Genomic DNA, 20,713 nt, shown 5'->3' with positions numbered 1-20,713 from the left:
CACACTAGGTTGTGGGCGTTGGCATCACATACAACACCTTGCCGATGGCGAGCTTCTGTCAGTCTCCTCACCTCCAAAGGAGGAGGAGAACTGTCTTCGTGAGGAAAAATCCATCATTGGCATGAAAGAAATTCCATTTCTCACGTAAATGAATGTTCTAGAGTTTCTTAGATTTCTAGCATAAATCAGCTTACCTCCAGCACCTCAAGTCTCCATCTTGCTGCCATCATTACTTTTGAGGTCTCCGATTACCCTGACGGCGACCTGCAAGAACCCCGAAAACAATTTCAGTTCTTGCTCTCGCCTCGCCTGCAGGGACTTCTCTCCGACCTCTGCCACCAGTTTCGTCCTTCCCTTACAGCCTTCCGGTCGATTACTCTCCGATCCTCTGTCGAGACTTGTGGGTTCTAGACCATATTTTCTCGAACAGTCTTTGTAGAGACATCCTTAAGGATCTTTGGTACCCACATTAGTACCTTTGTGGTCTTAAGAAGCTCAGCTGCTGTCTTGACTAGCAGCTTTGCATCCTCCCACAGGGATATCACGGGCACCATGTCCTCGAACTATTCCACCGTATGCACCCCCTCACAGACAAAAATGAGGGCATTGCGATCTAGATAGACCCGCGTGCCGTGCTTCGTGATGGTGGTGTCTCCCAGAGAGGTACGTTGGTTCTGATTGGTAGTTGGTACCAAAAAAGTGTTTCTACTGTAGGGAGCAGGAAATGGGGAGGTCTTTAACGGGTCCAACATAACTGAATTTGGGTTTGGGGCAAAAAGAAGCCCTTTGAAAAGGACTGATACTTCTGTGGGACTAAGGCTTTTGTAGAAAAGGTTAATGACTGTGTTTCAGACCTGTCTAGGTTCTGGATTCTGTATGGGAGTCCGAGGGCATTTTTGAGGGTGTGGTAAAAGTAGTAGCCATAGTGGTAACACCTGTTTGCGTCGGATCACCGAAGTTAAGCACTCTTGGGCTGGGCTAGCACTTGGTTGGGTGACTATTCAGTCTGCCTAGCGCTGTTGGCAAGCGGGGTGCACTCAGCCCTTGTGAGGCTAACTGAGGAGCTACTCGGTTGAGAAGTAGCAGCCCTAGCCTCTTAGCAACAGATAATCGTGAGTTAATAACAAGCATCAAAACCGATTCAGGGATTAGTGAACACAGTGTTGTCGTAGAGAGATTAAATATTGTATCCCCAAATCCTCAAAAAATAAGCAAAAAATGTACTATTCAAAAAAGCAGATAAAAATTCACTTGACGCCTTCCTGAGAGACAATCTCCACTCATTCCAAATTAATAATACGAGTGTAGACCAGACGTGGCTTAAATTCAGAGAAATAGTATCGGCAGCAGTTGAGAGTTTTTTTACCAAATAAATTAACAAACGACGGAGCTGATTCTGTTTGGTACACAGAATGGGTTAGAACACTGTTGCAGAAACAACGAAAGAAACGTGCCAAATTTAAACAGGCGCAAAATCCCCAAGATTGGCAATCTTTTACAGAAGCTTGAAATTTAACACGGACTTCAATGTGAGATGCTTATAACAGTTTCCACAACGAAACTTTGTCTCGAAACCTGGCAGAAAATCCAGAGAGATTCTGGTCGTATGTGAAGTATGTTAGTGGCAAGAAACAATCGATGCCTTCTCTGCGCGACAGCAATGGAGATACTATCGAAGACAGTGCTGCCAGAGCAGAGTTCCTAAACACAGCCTTCTGAAATGCCTTCTCAGAAAAAGACAAAGTAAATATTGCAGAATTCGAATCGAGAAATGCGGCCAACATCAGTAACGTAGAAGTAAATATCCTCCGAGTATTGAAGCAACTTAAATCACTTAATAAAAGCAAGTCTTCTGGTCCAGACTTGTATACCAATTAGGTTCCTCTCGGAGTATGCTGATGCATTAGCTCCATACTTAACAATCGTGCACAACTGTTCACTCGATGAAAGATCCGTACCCAAAGATTGGAAAGTTGCACAGGTCATACCAATAGTCAAGTAAAGGTAGTAGGAGTAAACCACTAAATTACAGGCACTAATCGTTAACGTCGATATGCAGCAGGATTTTAGAACATATATCGTGTTCGAACATTATGAATTACCTCGAAGAAAATGGTCTATTCACACAGTCAACATGAACATCGTTCCTGTGAAACACAACTAGTTCTTTATTCACATGAAGTGTTGAGTACTATTGACAAGGGATTTCAGATTGATTCCATATTTCTGGATTTCTGAAAGGTTTTTGACACTATACCACACAAGCGGCTCATAGTGAAATTGCCTGCTTATGGAATATCATCTCAGTTATTTGACTGGATTTGTGATTTCCTGTCAGAGCTCACAGTTTGTAATAATTGACGGAAAGTCATTGAGTAAAACAGAAGTGATTTCTGGCATTCCCCAAGGTAATGTTATAGGTCCTTTGCTGTTCCTCATCTATATAAACGATTTGGGAGACAATCTGAGCAGCCGTCTTAGGTTGTTTGCAGATGATGCTGTCATTTATCGACTAATCAACGCGAGAAGTGGCAGTTACCCTAAATAACGAAAAGTGTGAGGTCATCCACATGAGTGCTACAAGGAACTCGTTACACGATAAATCAGTCTAATCTAAAAGCCGTAAATTCAAACAAATACCTAGGTATTACAATTGTGAACAACTTAAATTGGAAGGAACACGCAGAAAATGTTGTGGGGAAGGCTAGCCAAAGACTAAGTTTTATTGGCAGGACACTTAGAAAATGTAACAGATCTGCTAAGGAGACTGCCTACACTATGCTTGTCCGTCCTCTTTTAGAATACTGCTGTGCGGTGTGGGATCCTTACCAGATAGGACTGATGGAGTACATCAAAAAAGTGCAAAGAAGGGCAGCACGTTTTGTATTATCGCGAAATATGGGAGAGAGTGCCACAGAAATGATACAGGATTTGCTCTGGACATCATTAAAAGAAAGGTGTTTTTCATTGCGACAGAATCTTCTCACGAAATTCCAATCACCAACTTACTACTCCGAATGCGAAAATATTTTGTTGACACCAACTTACATAGGGAGGAATAATTACCACAATAAAATAAGGGAAATCAGTGCTTGTACAGAAAGATATAGGTGTTCATTCTTTCTGCGCGCTATACGAGAGTGGAACAATAGAGAATTGTGAAGGTGTTTCAATGAAGGCACTTACATGTGATTTGCAGAGTATCAATGTAGATGTGAACTGACATATGGCCAGGAGAGCGGTGTGCTGACCACATGGCCCTCCATATGCGCATCCAGTGACACCTGTCCACTGAGGATCACATGTCGGCCAGTCAGTACCGTTGGCCTTCATGACCTGTTCTGGTGGAGTTTAGTTTAGTTTTAGGTAAATGTAATAGGTCTGTGAGGCAGGGTTTGCAAGCTATGAGGGGATGTGCGAGAGGTTTAGAGGCTGTTCCAGATGTGGTGGATACTGGTAGTAGTCCAGGTCAGGAGTAGATGGTGAACAAGTTGTAGAGTTTTTTCTGGTGGCATTGCACATCCAGCTATAGTTCCTGGAAGGCAAGAGTTTCATTGTGATAGAAGGGAGACAGGAATTTGGGACTGCAGAGCAGGAGAATTTTAGGGATGGAGAGAAGGTATAGCGAGGAGGCTCGGGCACGATTTACTCGGTTTTGCAGGACTAGGTTGACAAGGGATAAGGACTGGTGAATCTGAACAGATGGAGGCCATTGTGGAAGGAGGGGTTGCAGCCAGGTAAGGGTAATTTGACGGTAAGGCCATTTGGGGAGATTCTGTGGGCCTGGTCGCCATGACCAATTGTATCCTCACCCACAATTACTTCACTTCCCAGGCCACCATACTGTGCTATTCATTGTCTGTCTCGTGGAATCCTTGCTAAGCACCTACAATCCCAAAACCCTCACCTAGTTCAGATTCACTGATGACACCTCTGTGATCTGGATCGAGGATGAGGACATCCTATCCGTATTCTTCCAGAAACTCGACACATTCTCTCCCATTCGTTTCATCTGATCGTCCTCGAGCTGAGAAGCTGTGTTCCTTGACGTTAATCTCCACCTCAGAGATAGCTACATCAGTAACTCCACCCATATCAAACTTAACGACCACCAGCAATACTTCCATTTTGACAGATGGCACCTGTCCCCGACCGAGAAGTCCTTTCCATACGTGTAAGTCTGCTGGCTTTCATGGTCATTGTCACTAAAGTTAAAATCTTCTGAGTTGTTAGGCTGTTTCATATTTCCTCTAAAATAATCAATGTTCGACCTCCCTGCTGGGATCTTCTTTAGGATCTTCCAGGTCCAATACTGCTAGTATTGGACAACAGAAGATCCCAGCAGAGGAGTCAGTGTGTTGATTATTTTAGAGGAAATAGGATGTGGCCTAACAACCCAGAAGATTTTAACTTTCTTTCCTTACAACCTAGCCACCCGTGCCCATCACATCTCTCGTGACAAACAACCCTCCATAAATATACCGAGGCTCTCACTGAGGGCATCTCAGACCGAAATTACCCCAACCTCCTACAGAAATAGACCTCCCGTGTCTTATCTTTCCAGTCACCCATCATCTCCTAAAGCCCCACCGTGCAGCAACAGAGCAACAATCCCCCTCGTGACACAGTACTGCCCAAGAATGGAGCAACTGAATCACATTTTCTCGTCATGCCCTGAAACGAGGAATGTCCCACCCACTGTCCTTCACACCCCTCTCACAGAGGTATTCCATCACCCGCTGAACGTACACAACATCCTCGTTCATCTGTACTCCACCCCTGCTCCCAACCCCTCGCTTCGTGCCTCGTATCCCTGCAATAGACATACATGAAGACTTTTCCCATACATCCTCCCACCACCACCTACTTCTGTCCAGTCACGAGCAGTCAAAGGCAGGGCTACCTGTGAAAGCAGTCACGTGATCTACATGCTGAGCTGCCACCATTGTGCCGCATTGTACACGTGCGTGATAGTCGACGAGGTGTCTGTCCGTACGAATGGCCGTTGGCAGACGGTGACCGAAAAACACCTGAATCGCCCAGTTGCCGAGTACACTGCTTCACAGCCTGCACCGTCTGGATCCTTTCTACCGACAACAACTCGTGTGCAGTTGCTCGCAGTCCGGCCTCGGCAGCCGGAGACGGTGGTCGTGTGCACGAGTAGTGAGTGAGTGCGTGCTTGCGTGCGTGTGATGTCTACTTCAGAATAAAGCATTTTGGCCGAAAACCTAATTGTTTAGCAGTATCTTTGTTGTGCCTGCCTGCAACTCAACTTCTTCACTATATGGTGAGTAGCACTCACTACTTTTCATAACGTTGTCATAAGTAAAGGTTTGTTCATAAATAAATAAGCCGGCATTGTTGCGCCAGTGTGCTCGTGTTCAGTGACAACAAATTGTCGTTAAATATTCTTTTTGATAGTAGTGTCAGCTAACACGTGTGATTGACCGCTTTTAAATTAGCACAGTTTTGTATCATCAATTGCAATTATGTTTAAATAAAGTTATTGGCAAAATAGTAGCATATTCCTTAAATAAATACCCAAGTATGACAAGGTAATTATGCTGCATTCAGTTGCTGTTTGTTGTTAAGGATACAGTTTTCTGATAGACTTTTACATAATGAAAAACATACAATACTTAATAAATTAGATACAGATGAGTAGCTCGCAGGGACGATAGGGGTGTAGCGCGATGCTGCCGTCTGAGATATCGCTCGTCGAAATCGCGTCAAGTGTTTAAAAATGGTTAAATCTGAGGTTTGTGGTGAAAATGTGTAGTCAGTGTAAAGTATTGATTTCCAAGGTTTTTAAGACATTGATGAAAATATTATGGTTGTATTGGATGCCTCATTTTTTTCTGAGATTGCTAATGCATTCAGATTTGCTTTATTGCATAGCAGTGATTTATTATAGATTTTCTGAGGGCTATCAGAAGCCATATTCCAGACTGTTTCACACACTGCCATTTCCTGTGCATTTCTGGCTACCTACCACACACTCCCATACTCGGGCCAAGTGGCAGTGTTCGCTCCAGTCGGCGCGGTCACACCACACTCTGGGCCCTCGGGCTGCTCACTTTTGTTCCGCAGTGCAATAAATTCACATCACCTCCTCCCGAATTTAGGCTGCCGAATAACTTACCTACGTACTGGCTGTCAGTTTCGGCTCTGATGGTGTTACGGAATGGAGTAGTGAAGTGTTTTTCTTGTCAGATTAATGTTTTATGTAGCTGCTGGCTCACTCCTCGTATTACCGTTTAATCTTAAGATGCCTGAAGAGTCTTTCGCAAAATGTTATCTTGTCAATTTAGATGATATCCTTACTGTACACTTTTGTAGCATTGATGTTCTTTCCACCTTAGGGGCAGTGACCCACAAAACTGTGTCGTAGGTCGGAACTGAGTGGAAGTATGCTAGAAATCTTGCTTGCAGGTCGACACTGTGAGAGAGCTTCCCAAGTGCAAAGTGGGTAGGACTGGGATTTTCCGTTAACTTACCTATGTGCAGGTGCCGTCTCAGTGGACTCCCAGGTACTTTGCACACAGAGCCTCATCCAGTGTGTCCATTGCTTTCAGCTGTGAATCAGGATCTTTCCACAGAGAGCCTGAATTGCAGGTGCAGGTGGCATCACTGAGCTTAATCACCCAGCATTCACTAGCCAGGGAGTTCTGTAATCTGAAGGCCACTTCAAAACTTACGTACAGAATACTTGCCTCTCCATTAAAGGGCAGGAAATCTTTCTCGTAAACCTTATGGCAGTGGTGTGAGCCCACCAGATTCAGTTTGTTTCCAAAACTTGAGAAACCACTATGAGGAAAACTTTTTTCACTTGACAAAACACTTGCCTGCTACTATTGAGAAGAATGGAGATTACCTGAAGGCTTGCTCTGCTTTGTGTAGGTTCTTTCTTTCTTTTTTTTTTTTTATATTTTTTTTTTTTTTTTTTTTTCCACAGTTTTACAGTGTTTATTTAATTTTTGGAATAACCTTCACTTTTCAGACATTCCCCTCTCTCGACTGCTTCCTAGCAGAAGGACCTTCTCCATTTTTTAATCTCTCGTATTACAACAGATCCCAGCTGGAACCCCCTCAGGGGGCTCAGCATTTAGTTGCTGGGTATGGCGACCCCGGGGTCCCTGAGCTGGGGACTGGGAAGTGCCACCAGTCCTAAACACCGTAAGCTCTGAGCATCTTCAACGACCACTGTAAGGCGTGATGGTGGAACATTGTACGGTACAGAGCCCAGGGATCTTGGCTTAACTGCCTGGGTCGCGAGGATAGTATAAACCTCTCTCTATATATATATATATATATAACTTATATATATATATATATAAACCAATCTCAAGGTGTGCTGCACGCCAAGGAGACGCGTGGCTGTTGAGGTAGAACAGTTACTAGCGGGTGACGTCTGGAAAACCTGCCTCCCCCCCCCACCCCCACCCCCCGGTTGTATTAGGCTTACCCAGGCAAGTGGGGCTCTGTCTGGGTGGACATTCCTTCCCCCTAGCTGCTCGTGGGACCACCGTGAAATGAAATACGAATAGTGCGCAAGCACGAGTCTCTAAGAAAGGAAAGTTCAATGCTTTACAGTATGACCCCCAATCGTTCCCTTCCCTGCCCACACCAGGGGAGGAATGGCGGTCTAAATTACCTGGTGAGACGTATTCTCCTCGATTTCTGGTTTGCAGCCGAACAGATGGGGACTCATTTCTGACCACAAAGCCTCAGTTTTTTGTGGAAAATTTAGGACAAGTTCGGAGATGTTGAGGGCATGTCTGAAATGAGGTCTGGAGCAGTCCTCATACAGACAGCATACCCAGCACAATGTGGGTGCTTGCTTGTGACAAGCTCGATGATGTTGCAGTCTCCATTACGCCTCATAAGAGCCTCAATACGGTTCAGGGACTTATTTTTCATTGTGACCTGTTGTTGCAGTCTGACGACAAGCTCTTTGCAAATCTGGAACGCCGCAGTGTCCACTTTGTACGGTGTGTCTTCAGGAGACCTAAAGATAGTAGGGTCGCCACCGGCGTCTTCATCTTGGCTTTCGAGGGGGACACCCTGCCCAAGAAAGTCAAGGTGGTGATATATCGATGTGATGTTAAGCCTTACGTCCCTTCTCCCGTGCGCTGCTTTAAGTGCTGGAGGTTTGGGCACATGTCATTGAGATGTGACACCAACCCTACCTGTCGGGATTGTGGACATGCCTCCCACCCCGACGTCCCGTGTTCGCCGCCCCCTGTTTGTGTCAACTGCGGACAGAAACATTCACGTTGCTCGTCAGACTGCACAGTTTATCAAAAATAACGGAAGATTATGGAGTATAAGACCTTGAACAGGCTTACTTACACAGAGGCTAAACGCAAGTACGACAGACTTCACCCAGTGCGCATTTCATCGACGTCTGCTGCAGCAGCTTTGATGTGCCATCCCTGGTGACGAGCCCCCGAGCTCAGCCGCTTTTTGTGTGCCCTCCAGCCCGGCCGTCTATTCCTGCCCCCCAGGTAGTTGGGGGAACTCCCTCTTCTGTTGCTCCCCTGTTATCAACATTGGGAGTAACAACCCCTCCTTCTTTGGGGACTTCAGTTCCCACCTCTGCGCCGGACAAGTGCCCGCCTCCTCCGGCTCCCCTCATGCGGAAGGGATCGCTTGGTGCCCTCCCTTCCACGGTTACTGCCCCTCCAGATGTCAGCCAGTGGCTGAAAAAGCCACCACCTGAGGGCCGTAGAGCTTCCAGATGTTCCTTGGTCCATGAGACTGGGTCGGAAAAGCCCACCCAGCCTGATACACTGAAGACCAACCGGCCACTACCAAAAAGAAGAAACAGCAAAACGAGGACATAGAGACAGAAAAGGAGTTCACCGCTGCACCTGAAGATGATGTGGAGCATCTAGCGTCCCCTCAGGAGCTAGATGTTGCTCGACCCGCAGCTCCTATGGGGTGGCGGCGAACGCTTCTAGGGCGTAACCTATCTCCCCCCCCCCCTCCCCCCTCCCCCCCTCAGGTTCTTTCATCAGTCGGATACCATTATCCTTCAGTGGAATTTCTGTGGTTTTTTCCACCACCTTGCTGAGTTGAATCAGCTTTTGTGCCTCTTCCCTGCCACTTGTCTGGCCCTACAGGAAACCTGGTTTCCTGTTCGGCGGATCCCCTCCCTCTGTGGCTACCGGGGTTACTATAAGAACCGCATAGAATACGACAGGGTGTCTGGCGGTGTCTCTGTTTATGTTCTTGCCACTGTTCCTAGTGCCCCAGTGCCACTTCACACGGCTCTTGAGGCTGTGGCTGTTCGAATTCGGGCAGGAATGGAGCTTACCATCTGTTCCCTCTACCTTTCTCCAGATGAGGTTGTCCCTCTTGCTGACCTAGCTGCCTTGTTCGCCCAATTCCCCCCACCATTCCTCCTTTTGGGCGACTATAATGCCCACCACCCTTTATGGGGTGGGGCCCAGATCTCGGGCCAAGGTAGGAACATTGAGGCTCTCTTGACACAGCAGGACATTTGCCTCCTTAACACTGGTGCTCCCACATATTTTAGCTTGACTCATGGCACATACTCAGCCATTGACCTCTCTCTTAGTAGCCCAGGTCTTCTTCCATACCTCAGTTGGAGGGTCCACGACGACCTCTGTGGTAGAGACCACTTTCCTATCCTGGTTTCTCTTCTTCAGTCCCAACGCCGAGACCAGCTGCCACGATGGTCTGTTCATGGAGCTGATTGGGCAGCGTACACCTCAGCTACTATGGCCTTTGCTCCGCTTCCTGGTGACATTGATTTGGCAGTGGACGAGGTCACTATGGCCATCGTTACTGCTGCCGAGGCAACTATCCCCTGCTCTTCAAGTACCCTAAGGTGTAAGTCAGTCCCTTGGTGGACACCAGAGATTGCAGAAGCTATCCGGGACCGCCGGCGAGCCCTGCAATGACACCGGCATCATCCTTCCCTAGAGAATTTGGTTGCCTTTAAACGGCTGCGGGCCTGGGCTCGGCGGTTCATCTGGCGAAGTAAACAGGACTGCTGGGAACGATATGTTGCCACCATAAGTTCTCGCACCTCCCCATCTCAGGTGTGGTTGCGGGTTTGGCGCATTTTTGCCTTTTGACCTCATGCCTTTCTCTTCAGGGTACACTTTGTACTGACCCAATCGCAATCGCCGAACATCTGGCAGAGTACTTAACTCTTATTACCACGACAGCAGGCTACAGTGCAGAATTCCGCGCCATTAAAGTGCAGGCTGAGCGTACACAGTTGTCAATTTCGCACGCACCGTTGGGAACGATACAACGCCCCGTTTAGTGAATGGGAGTTCCAAAGTGCCCTTAAAGCTTGCCCCGATACCTCTCCAGGTCCAGACCGAATTCACAACCAGTTTCTTTGCCATCTCTCGGCACACTGTCAGGTTGAATTACTCGCTCCGTTTAACCTCATTTGGACGGAGGGCGTTTTCCCAACTCGTTGGCAGAATAGCGTTCCATCCCGGTGCTGAAACCTGGTGCAGATCCGCCAGTGGTTGATAGCTATCGCCCTATCAACCTTACCGACGTTATGTGCAAACTCCTGGAACGGACGGTGAGTCGTCAGATCCTCGAAGCTCGGTGCCTCCTAGACTAGCAACAGGGAGGCTTCCGTCAGGGCCGCTCAGCAATCAACAATTTGGTCTCACTAGAGTCGGTTATTCGTACAGCTTTTGCTGGGCGAGAACATCTAGTCGCTGTTTTCTTTGATCTTCGGAAGGCGTACGATACCACCTGGCACCATCATATCCTTGCTATGCTGCACGAATGGGGCTTACGGGGTCCACTTCAGATTTTTCTACAGAATTTTCTCTCCAATCGCTCCTTTCGGGTTAGAGTTGGCTCTTATTTTAGCTGTGTTCATATTCAGGAGAACAGTGCCCCGCAGGGCTCGGTTCTCAGTGTTCCCCTCTTTTTGGTGGCGATTAATGGTCTTGCGGCTGCGGTGGGCTCGTCGGTCTGTTCCTCTCTACATACCGATGACTTTTGTCTTTATTACAGTTCCCCAAGCATCAGCGTCGCTGAACGACGGCTGCAGGGAGATATCCGTAAGGCACATTTTTGGGCATCCAACCATGGTTTTCAGTTTTCAGCCTCTAAGACCCGAGTGATGCATTTCTGTCGTCGTCGAACGGTTCACCTCCATCCAGAGCTCTACCTTGCCAATGAACTCCTTCATATTGAGGAGACGCATTGCTTCCTCAGCATGCTGTTTGATGCTCAGCTCACTTGGACACCTCATCTTCGCGAGCTTAAACGACTGTGCTGGCGGCGCCTCAACATCCTTCTCTGCCTCAGCCACACCGTTTGGGGGGCTGCACGAACAACCCTCCTACAGCTCTATAAGGCCTTAGTCCGGTCCCGTCTCGACTACAGGAGTGTGGTGTACGACTGAGCAGCACCTTCGACGTTGCAGATCCTCGACCCGATTCTCCATTGTGGCATCAGACTGGCGACAGGTGCCTTCTGCACTAGTCCGGTGACTAGCCTTATTGTAGAAGCTGGAATCCCTCCCCTACGATTCCGCGACCAACAGTTGCTTGCTTCGCACATCGCCCGCGTGCATGCCTCGCCCGACCACCCAAACTGCAGGCTCCTTTTTCCATCTTCTGCACCCCCCTCCCCACGACAGTGGCCTAGGTCGGATCTGCCGATTGCAGTCCGCTTTCGTTCCCTTCTCTCGTCACTAGAGTCCTTTCCCCTTCCTCCATCCTTCCGGCCCTCTTCTTCTACCCCTCCTTGGTCCCTCCCTCGCTTGCGGCTTTGCTTGGATTTGTCCTGTGACTCCAAGTCCTCTGTTCCACTTGCAAATCTTTGTCAATGATTCCTGGCTCTTCTTGCCTCGTTTCGCAATGCAGATATAGTCTACACCGACGGTTCTGTGGTCGATGGACGTACTGGGTTCGCTTTCATCCACGGCGACTATGTTGAGCAGCATTCCCTGCCTTGTGGGAGCAGTGTTTTCACTGTGGAGCTGGTTGCTCTTTATCGTGCACTCGCTCACCTTTCCTCCTGCCCTGGGGGGCATTCGAGATGCTGTTTTTGCGATTGTGGTTGTTCAGTGACGTTTGTGTGGTCCCCGGGCCACATCGGCATTCCAGGCAGGAAACGAACGTGTCGATCGGTTGTCCAAGCAGGCCACCACTTCGCCACCCCTGGAGCTTGGTCTCGTGGACTCAAAACAGCAATATCTACTCTCGAACGCTACCTTTCTTTAACCCCTCTTCATCAGGTGACCACTGTACCACAGACGTATGCTGCCTGTCTAAAAATTGATCTTATGTATTGACCTTATGTTATTAAATCTGCTCGGGAAATTTAAAAACTCGATTTTCTTAAGGATTTTTGCACATTGCATCTGATATTTGAGTTTTGAACTTAAAATACTATAAATACAAAAACATTACAAATATCTGATTGTGTGTAGTCCCTCGTTAGCTGTGCAGAGGTGGAGAGTGCACTTCAACCACAAGTGCTAGGCTCGGTGATAGACTTGGTGCCATTCTAGGAAACCAGCAGCCCGAACTGTCGGCTCCGGCAGTAAGATGTGCACAGTAGTGCTACCCTCTGTGTATATCTGTCAGAGTTGCACTGTACAGCTTCCAATCTCATTAGAAATGTGATGCCCAGAATCCACTGAAATAAGTTATAGTATATGGGCCTATACACAGCTACTTGGGTACGGAAAGCCTACTTAAAAAATTTCGAGAATTGGTATTAAGTAAAAGACCTAGAGATATTCTACGGCACCCTCACCTGTTGCTCCTGTAGGGACTGTGGAGACGAGATTAGTTTCAAGATGGCAGTTGAAGAGACATTCGACAGTCGTTATTTCTGCACTCCTGTGTGATTACAGTGGGAAGAAAGTCTAATGTGTGGAACCCTGCTAAGGGCTCTCTGCTATGCACTTCAGTGGTTTACAAAGGATGTAGATGTCACTTAGTAATTTCTGAAGATATAAATTTTGTCCGTAACAGACAACCGTGACCCAATTTTTTCAGGAGGGGGCTACAGAACTCAGTTCATCTGTTGACTGGAATCTCCATTTGTTTCTACGAATCTGTCTGGGCAGATGTGACAGTGGTACATCGTCGGCTGCTTTTCTTTCTGACTCTGGTGTTTTTGGTGGTGTGGATACCAAGGCCTCCATACACTTTCCTTTTGTTATTGAGAATAACTGGGATGAGTTATTTGTAGAGTGTTCTGTTGTAATATGGGACAGCAATAATGACTTCTGATAAACTGAACACAGTTGTCAAACTGTCTTTCCTTTGTAGCGCGTAGTATGTAGATTAAACCAGTCACTGTTCTATGTCGTGTCTGGTTAATCATTGTAACATGGGCTTTTTTTTGTTGTGGCAAGATCTTTTCTCAAAATTTCAATCACCAATTTTCTCTTCTGCAAACTAGTGTATTCTGCTGGTGGATATTGTGTTCGTGTGTGGTAACAGTGTCCATACAACAGTGATTGATGTGCAACTTAATGAAGCTGTGAGAATTATTGCTGGTACTGTTAGGTCTACTCCCTTTCAGTGGTTATCTGTCCTAACTGATGCTGCTCCGTAAGATCTTAACAGGAAAGCAGGTAAGCTAAACTCCCTCGACAAGATCACTTCTCGTAAGAAATCTCCCTCGTTTGATGACCTAAGAGTTCCACCGACAACTCTGAAATCACAAAAATCGCCCAGGGTCAATTCAGAAACTATCGGCTCTTTTGAAATGACCTCCGGCTGGTGACAACGCCAGAACGAATGTCGATTCGATAACTCTCGCCCAGTTTGAGATCCGACAAAGGTGGTCCAGGGATGCCAATTGAGACACTAAATCTGGTAGAGGCTGAACCACATTAGGAATGGTCGAGGGAGGTGTGGTTACATCTTGAAGAACTGTGGTCTCCATTCATCTGCTGACTAAGAGTGTAGGAACGAAACATAGAATATAATGTTAAGGAGTACCCGCTTCGAGTCTTTGAAAGTAACAGGATTCTACATCGAGTAGCTCTGAGTGCTCTGGACTGGTTGTCATATTTTGATAATTCCATTTGATCACAGATACTTTTGTGTACTTGCAAAATTAGACAGTAATTGAATAAAGTCCTTTGAATGCGAAAATGTTGTGTCAGTTACTGCTTTTGTAGGGAGGAAGGACAGTTGTGGCAAAATAAGAGAAATGAGAAACCTTCTGAAAAGATTTAGGTGTTTATTTTTTCCACATGGTATTTGACAGGGAAACAATTGAGGAAGAGTTTGGAAATGCTTCTGTGAACCATTTGCTGAGTACTTGAGTCTGAATTGTAGAGTAGTCACATAAATGTAGATGTTTACAAATTAGGCAATCTGTGGCACAGGTATTTTATGTTTAACAGAGCACCTGACACCGTTCTTGACAGCACGAAAGTCTCGGCCAGTGCCATTGCCGTACCTCCACAAAATCAAATTGAATGAAATCCGATAAAGATATTATCAGATAACGAAAGAGAGAATAATGAGGAGCACTATCTATCCACTAAAAATGAGACATACGCACGTGCCATCCTTAAGACTACACAGACGAGTGCAAAACTTCGACTCGATGCACTGAACCCGTGTCCCTCGTCAACGACCTCCAGTTATCTGCCAATGTAGACCCCCTGTCGTGAGCAGCAGAGGGCTGTTGGAGCCAGACCACTCGTCGCCCAAATGCGTACGACCTGCCTCCGCACTGCTCCAGTCGTTCGAGAGACTGTGCGGATGAAAGTTTGACGAGTGACTCTTCTTCACACTTACTAATATTGAAACCTAAGCAGGAGCCACAGTTTCGCCTCAGTGTGGACACTGAGGGTCTCTCCAGAATCGTCGCAGTTTGTCTGACACCTACATTTACTTGAATTTTGAAACTTTAATATTAGTGTCGTACCACATTCTCGGTTTCTGTTGCAGGACTGCAGGCCGTCAGTAAACTCGCAAGTGGTCTCGACGGGAGCTCGCGAATCGGTGGCGGAGAATCGCGACGTGGAGGGCGAGGTGGTGCCCGCGGTAGCACTGCCGTCAGTGGTTCGCGTCACACCGCGGCCGCGGCTGCCCGCCTCCATGCAGGCCAACAAGAACCTCCTGCTCAAGGCAGTCGCAGAGGCCCAGCGCAGTGTCGCCGCAGCAGCAGCTTCGGTTGTCGCGCCTGCCTCCGGCACTGTCCCATCCGCCGTCTCGACAGTGGCTGCGCGGCACAGGGTAGAGGGGCGTCGAGTTGCAGTCCGGCACAGAGTGGGATCTCACCAGGAAGAGGAGGAAGACGAGCGAGAACAGGAGGGAGAGGATAACTACAGGGACGAGGCACTCCAGGTGGGCATTGTTTGTTTTGTGTCCTTATGTGTCCGGTTGACCACCTCTGGTTGCGTTTTGATTGTACAGTACTTCTTTTCCTGCATTCACATAGATAACAGCAATAGTAATAATAATAGTCACGATGATGACGACACCGGTGCTCACGGTGCACACAGAATACTGAGTGCGGAGTACTGCGAGACTGAGGAATTCGGGACACTGTCTCAGAATAACACAGTTAACGATGTAGCTGATGTGGATACGGCCCCACAATTACATCAATGTGTGGCAACACTGCTGTAACAAACTGGCTACGCACCTCTCCTTCATTTGGCTGTGCGTGCCACCGTCTTCGGATGACAAAATGATTCGACGTAAGAACCCTAAAAATAGGCAGGCCCTACGGCTTAGCAGCAGAGGAGCCAGAGGAGAATTCTGCGACAGAGTGCCGAAGGCTTACGTGTCCAATTGGACGTCCTCCACTGTGCGGCCTCTGCTGCGCTCCTCGTGGTCTGTGGTTCCGTGCCACTGGGCTGCCTGCAGAATCCGACAAGCCTACGGCCGGGATAGTAACCGCAGTCACTCTCACCTGTGAGAATGCCGCTCTACCTTCGGCAGCTGCACTGGCAGCTCTGGTCGGCACCGTGTCGGGGACTACCTCCTGCTGATGCGCGTGGCACTCGGAAATAGCCACCGCCGTTGCACTGGTACAGAGGTGCTGCAGATCGACGTCAGTCTCCACCTACCAGATGAGGGTGCACACTTGCATTTCCTGTAGTTTGATGGATAATAGAGAGCTTCTCAAACCCCGTCCATTTTTCAGCACCTGTCATCAGCTCTGGCAGACTCCCGTCTCCCTCATATGCCTATCGAATCCGAAGTGCTCGAGTGGAAGACAGTTACACTGTCCCGACAGACCGAAGTGGCATTCTCCTGTATATCGACAGTGAACTTTGTAAGCACTCCGTTACAAATGTAATAATAATAATAATAATACATAAAACACCTAGAAGACTGTAATATTGACAGAGTATGGGGCATCTTTGTCTTAAAAGAGGAAGAATGAAAACAGAGTCCGAAGATCTGATAGTAACTGACAGGTAAAGTGTCTCAAACGGTAGAGAGTGCAAGTGTCTCAAACGGTAGAGAGTGCGGGTCACATATTATTTGGCTGTCCTGCCCCAGTGAAGGCCAATACCTCGGGAGGCACGATAATGTCTTGCTCGTACCTTCACTTGCAAATAAGTGGAGCTGTAGGAGTACCGGACCACTGCAGTAAGTGGTACAGCCACAGAAAGTTGCACCTGACACTGCCCTGTATGATCGACGGTTACATACTGACAGAACAGTAGTAGCTGATAAGACTTGTCATCTTACACTTATTTGTCCTCTCAGCATTCAGTCCAAGGTGAAGTCACTTCTAAAGAAATGTTCAGTACATGAAACGTAGGATTGTCATATGGAAACAAGTTTGTTTCTTAATTATGTGTGAAAAATGTGAAAATCTTCTAATTCTTAAACAAAACACTCACACACACACACACACACACACACACACACCACTGTACTAGCACACCCACTGTGATTAACAAAATCATAAAAGTGTTAACCAGTCATTTATTATGGTATTGTGGTTTCAATTTTATGTTCATGAGCATGTGAGCAATGTTTTAGCATAGTATGCTTGTAAAGGTCTTCAGCAGTTGCTTAAACTGAATATTTTTGTGTATGATATAAATGATAAGGATTGCAAGCTACTGCACGAGACACACATTCATTGTGTGCCCTCTTGTAGGATTAACCACCTCTTAGAGAACATTTGTTGGTTGGTTTGAAAATATTTGCTTAAGCTCTGAGACAAATAATGAACATTCTATTTAGTCAATAACATGCCAGCAGTTCTTAACAATTTTAATTTCTTCCTTTATGTGTGCTATCAACAAAAAATTGGTAATTTTTTGCGAAGGAAATATGCAAAATAAAATGATGAAACAAAATTTAATTGGTGAAATGTTCTGTTGTGGCTGTAAATGTTTAACGAAAAGCACTCCTTAGTATTTCTGTAATTTTGTATATTAATGGTATTTTAAAGAGTGATATTGTTGATGCTAATCAAGGAAAAACTACCCTTTATTTTCACATTTGTGTGTGTGTGTGTGTGTGTGTGTGTGTGTGTGTGTGTGTGTGTGTGTGTGTCCCCATCCATCTGTCCGTCCAATACACAGCCTCTATTTCATCCATAACTAAGAACTGCCTTTCCACTTGGGACATAGAATGGTAAAAAAGACAGTCTGTGTGTGTTGTTTCATTTTACAGTCTAAACAGATATTTTTTTTCGTTACTTAGCATTCTGTGGAATTGTTCATATGTTGTGTGTTTCACATTTTATTTCCGGATACTGTTATCAGAATAACAGATTATTTGAAGTTGTTACTTGCACAAAGTGTTCTCGGATTTACTTTTTAATTTTTTTTTGTTACAGAATCCAGAAGGCATATTCACTCGAGGCTTCCTAAACAGGGAGAACTTTGCTGTAACGGTATCAAATGAATCAGGTCGGTAGCAAGAATTTTAGCAGTTTTTTTTTTTTTTTTTTTTTTTTTTTTTTTTTTTTTTTTTTTTTTCCTCCCCCCCCCCCCCCCCCACAGTTTCAATGATTAAAACTAATTTGAGTATTTTGTAGTCATAATATTTAGTGGTTCTAGTCATCGTTACATAGAAAACAAAACTGAGCTTACTTTTCTCTGGATATCAAAATACTACTTTTTAGAATTTGTTTACAAACCAGTGAGCAAGTTGTGTGACCTCCTTTTGGTCCAAATAAACATTTACTGCTTTCCATACAGAAACCTTGAGCATTCTACCCAGGTGAAAATAATGTGCTCAGTCTTGGCTGTGCCTGCTTTTCAAATATTCTGCGTTGGACTACAGGAGAATTTCATTGCATCTGAATTTGACTTTTATATTGTGAACATATTTTGAAGAACGAAATTATTTGGTATCGGTCCAAACACAGTGATACATTATAACACTTGTGTTGAAGTGAGACATGGACAATAAGCAGTACAGCCAAAATGAGAATAGAAGTGTTTAAATGTTGTATTGGAGGAGGGACTGAAGATGCATGGGTAGATATGTTATTAACTACTGAAGAGGTACTGAATCAAATTGTGGGAGGAGGCAGGGTACATACAGAACCACCACCAAGATGAAACAATAAGAATGGATTACTTAGAGAAATATTTTGGGATTAAAAGTTGACAACATTGTGGATGTGCAGTCCTTTTCATCTACCATTCTACACATACATTGAAGAAGGAATGAAGAAAATGAAGTTGAGTCCTTAAGTGGACAAGCAGAATAACACTTGGGGCGGTCAGATGTCGATGATGAGATTTGTTGATAATATTGCTACTATCTCTGAAAGTGAGTAAGAACTACAGAATCTGTTAAATGGAATAAATAGCCTACCGGTCATAGAATATGGAATGAAAGTAAGCTAAAGAAAGATGAAAATCCTGAGAAGCAGCAGAAATCAGAGTGGTATCAAAGTAAATGTCAAAATTAAGGTGTACGTAGTAGATGAAGTTCAGGATTTATTCTACCTTGGAAGCAGAACAGTGCTTGACAGGTGGAGCAAAACTGTCACGAGGAAGAGCATTCTTCACCAAAATTGGTGTACTGGTATGAAGCCTGTGCCTTAATTTCAGAAAGAAATTTCTGAGAATGAACGTCTGTAGCATGTTGCGTAAGTGAATATTGTGGACTGTAGGAATGCCAGAAAAGAGGAGCAGCAAAGTGTGTGAGAGTGGTGTTACAGTAGGACGCTAGAAAGTAAGCGGTAAGTCGACCGATAAGAAAAGAATTTCGGAGGTTCTTCACAGTAGAGTGCGAAAGGATTTTGTGATAAACACTTACTAGTGAAGGCAGGATGAGCAGTTGTGCTACCTCTGATCTTACAAAACACGCTTTTCAGTTATTCCACATTTCACACCTTTCTCTTTCCTCTCCATTCCTAAATTGAAAGTATTGACGATTTCACATCGTTCGTATATAACTGCAAGTGCTCGAGGCTCACGGACGTTGGGTTCACCCTTCCCTATACTGCACCAGTTACCAGTTTTGGCATCAGATTAGCTTGAGGTTTCATGTAGGTGCAGTACGGAATCTGGAGCCTAAGATCGGGGGCCACCACACTGTGTCATGTGATGAAAGATTTGCTGTGACTGTCCAGGAGCCGTGGGAGACTCAGAGGAGGACGAGCAGTTCGACAGCGGGCGACGGCGCGACTGCACGCTACGCGAGCTACGCGGAGCCGGGAGGTGGAGGCCGGTAGTGACCACTGCCGGCAAATCCGCGAAGGCCTTCATGCCCGCTGACACGCCACAGCAAATAACCATCCAGCTGTCTCCCGAGGGCAGTCGCGACGGTCAGTGGGTCGAAGGGCGGCTGCGCCGCGTGATGCCTCGGCACCCCCCTCCAACCTCCCACTCCCCTCCCCCTTGTCACCCCGTACTTGCCGACACTCTGTAACCTTCTGTCCCACCCCCGACCCTGTTTCCCCACCCTGTTACCACTTCTGTGAATCTGTGCAACTCGGCTTTCCATCTGTTATTGCCTTTGCCCTTCTCAGTTTGTATCTGTCTCCATTCCTCAACTGTGCTCAAATTTCCCGGCTATTTATTGAACCTACACGAATCGTGTTGCTCACCTTTTCCTATTGAATTTGCATTGCTTTTATCTGTTTGGTTTCAGATTTCAGTCTGAAGGCCGTTTAAATGCAACTCTCAAGAATGATCGATCATGTGCGAGGCTCTTCACCTCTACGTAACTGCTCCACTGTACACCCATTTGAACCTCCTTACTGTAGTCAAATCTGTCCATCTCTACAATTTTAATGCCCTGCCCCTCTCCTCCACTCTTGCCCCCTACCACACTCATTATTCTTTGATGCCTCAGGCAGTACGGAGTCTTGCCATTTGCTTCTTTTGTCTATATCTCATCATTAACTGTCCGGTCTACATATCTCATCTTCGATAGCCTTCTGTGACACTACATTTTGAGAGATTCTGTTGTCTTCTAGTGCAAACTGTGTATCTTTTACGTTTCACTTCTGTACGAGGCTACCCTCTGTACAGATACCTTCAGAAAAAAATTTCGAACCCCTAAATGTACTGGATATGTTAACATATTTCCCTTTTTCAGAAAAGCATCTTGTACATGCTCTTTATTTCTGTCATCATTAATTATTTCGTTGCCAAATAGCAATCTCTCAGACCGTATCTCATTTCCTAATGTAATTCTCTTACATCATCTAATGTCATTCAACTGCATTCCATTGTTTTACTTTTGCCAATGTTTGTCTTAAAACCCCTTTTTGAGACACAGTCCTTTCG

The 20,713-nt window shown here is 46.0% G+C and overlaps 1 protein-coding gene across 2 annotated transcripts in view; it reads left to right on the top strand.

Moving 5' to 3' along the window:
* The window catches only part of LOC126106905 (zinc finger CCCH domain-containing protein 14), a 239,044-nt gene that overhangs the window by 88,297 nt on the left and 130,034 nt on the right, over positions 1–20,713 (top strand). The window contains exons 9-11 of one of the 2 annotated variants that reach the window (XM_049913321.1): positions 14,937–15,335; positions 17,800–17,872; positions 19,552–19,746. In XM_049913321.1, coding sequence (XP_049769278.1) covers positions 14,937–15,335; positions 17,800–17,872; positions 19,552–19,746 — 667 coding nt within the window. The remainder of the gene's footprint in view (positions 1–14,936; positions 15,336–17,799; positions 17,873–19,551; positions 19,747–20,713) is intronic. The other variant, XM_049913322.1, reaches the window with a different exon arrangement.

The sequence above is a fragment of the Schistocerca cancellata genome, chromosome 10 (genome assembly GCF_023864275.1).
Source record: "Schistocerca cancellata isolate TAMUIC-IGC-003103 chromosome 10, iqSchCanc2.1, whole genome shotgun sequence".
In the NCBI taxonomy this organism is placed as follows: domain Eukaryota; kingdom Metazoa; phylum Arthropoda; class Insecta; order Orthoptera; family Acrididae; genus Schistocerca; species Schistocerca cancellata.
The sequence above is the reverse complement of the archived record's forward strand: the minus strand, read 5'-3'. Positions and strand labels throughout refer to the sequence as shown.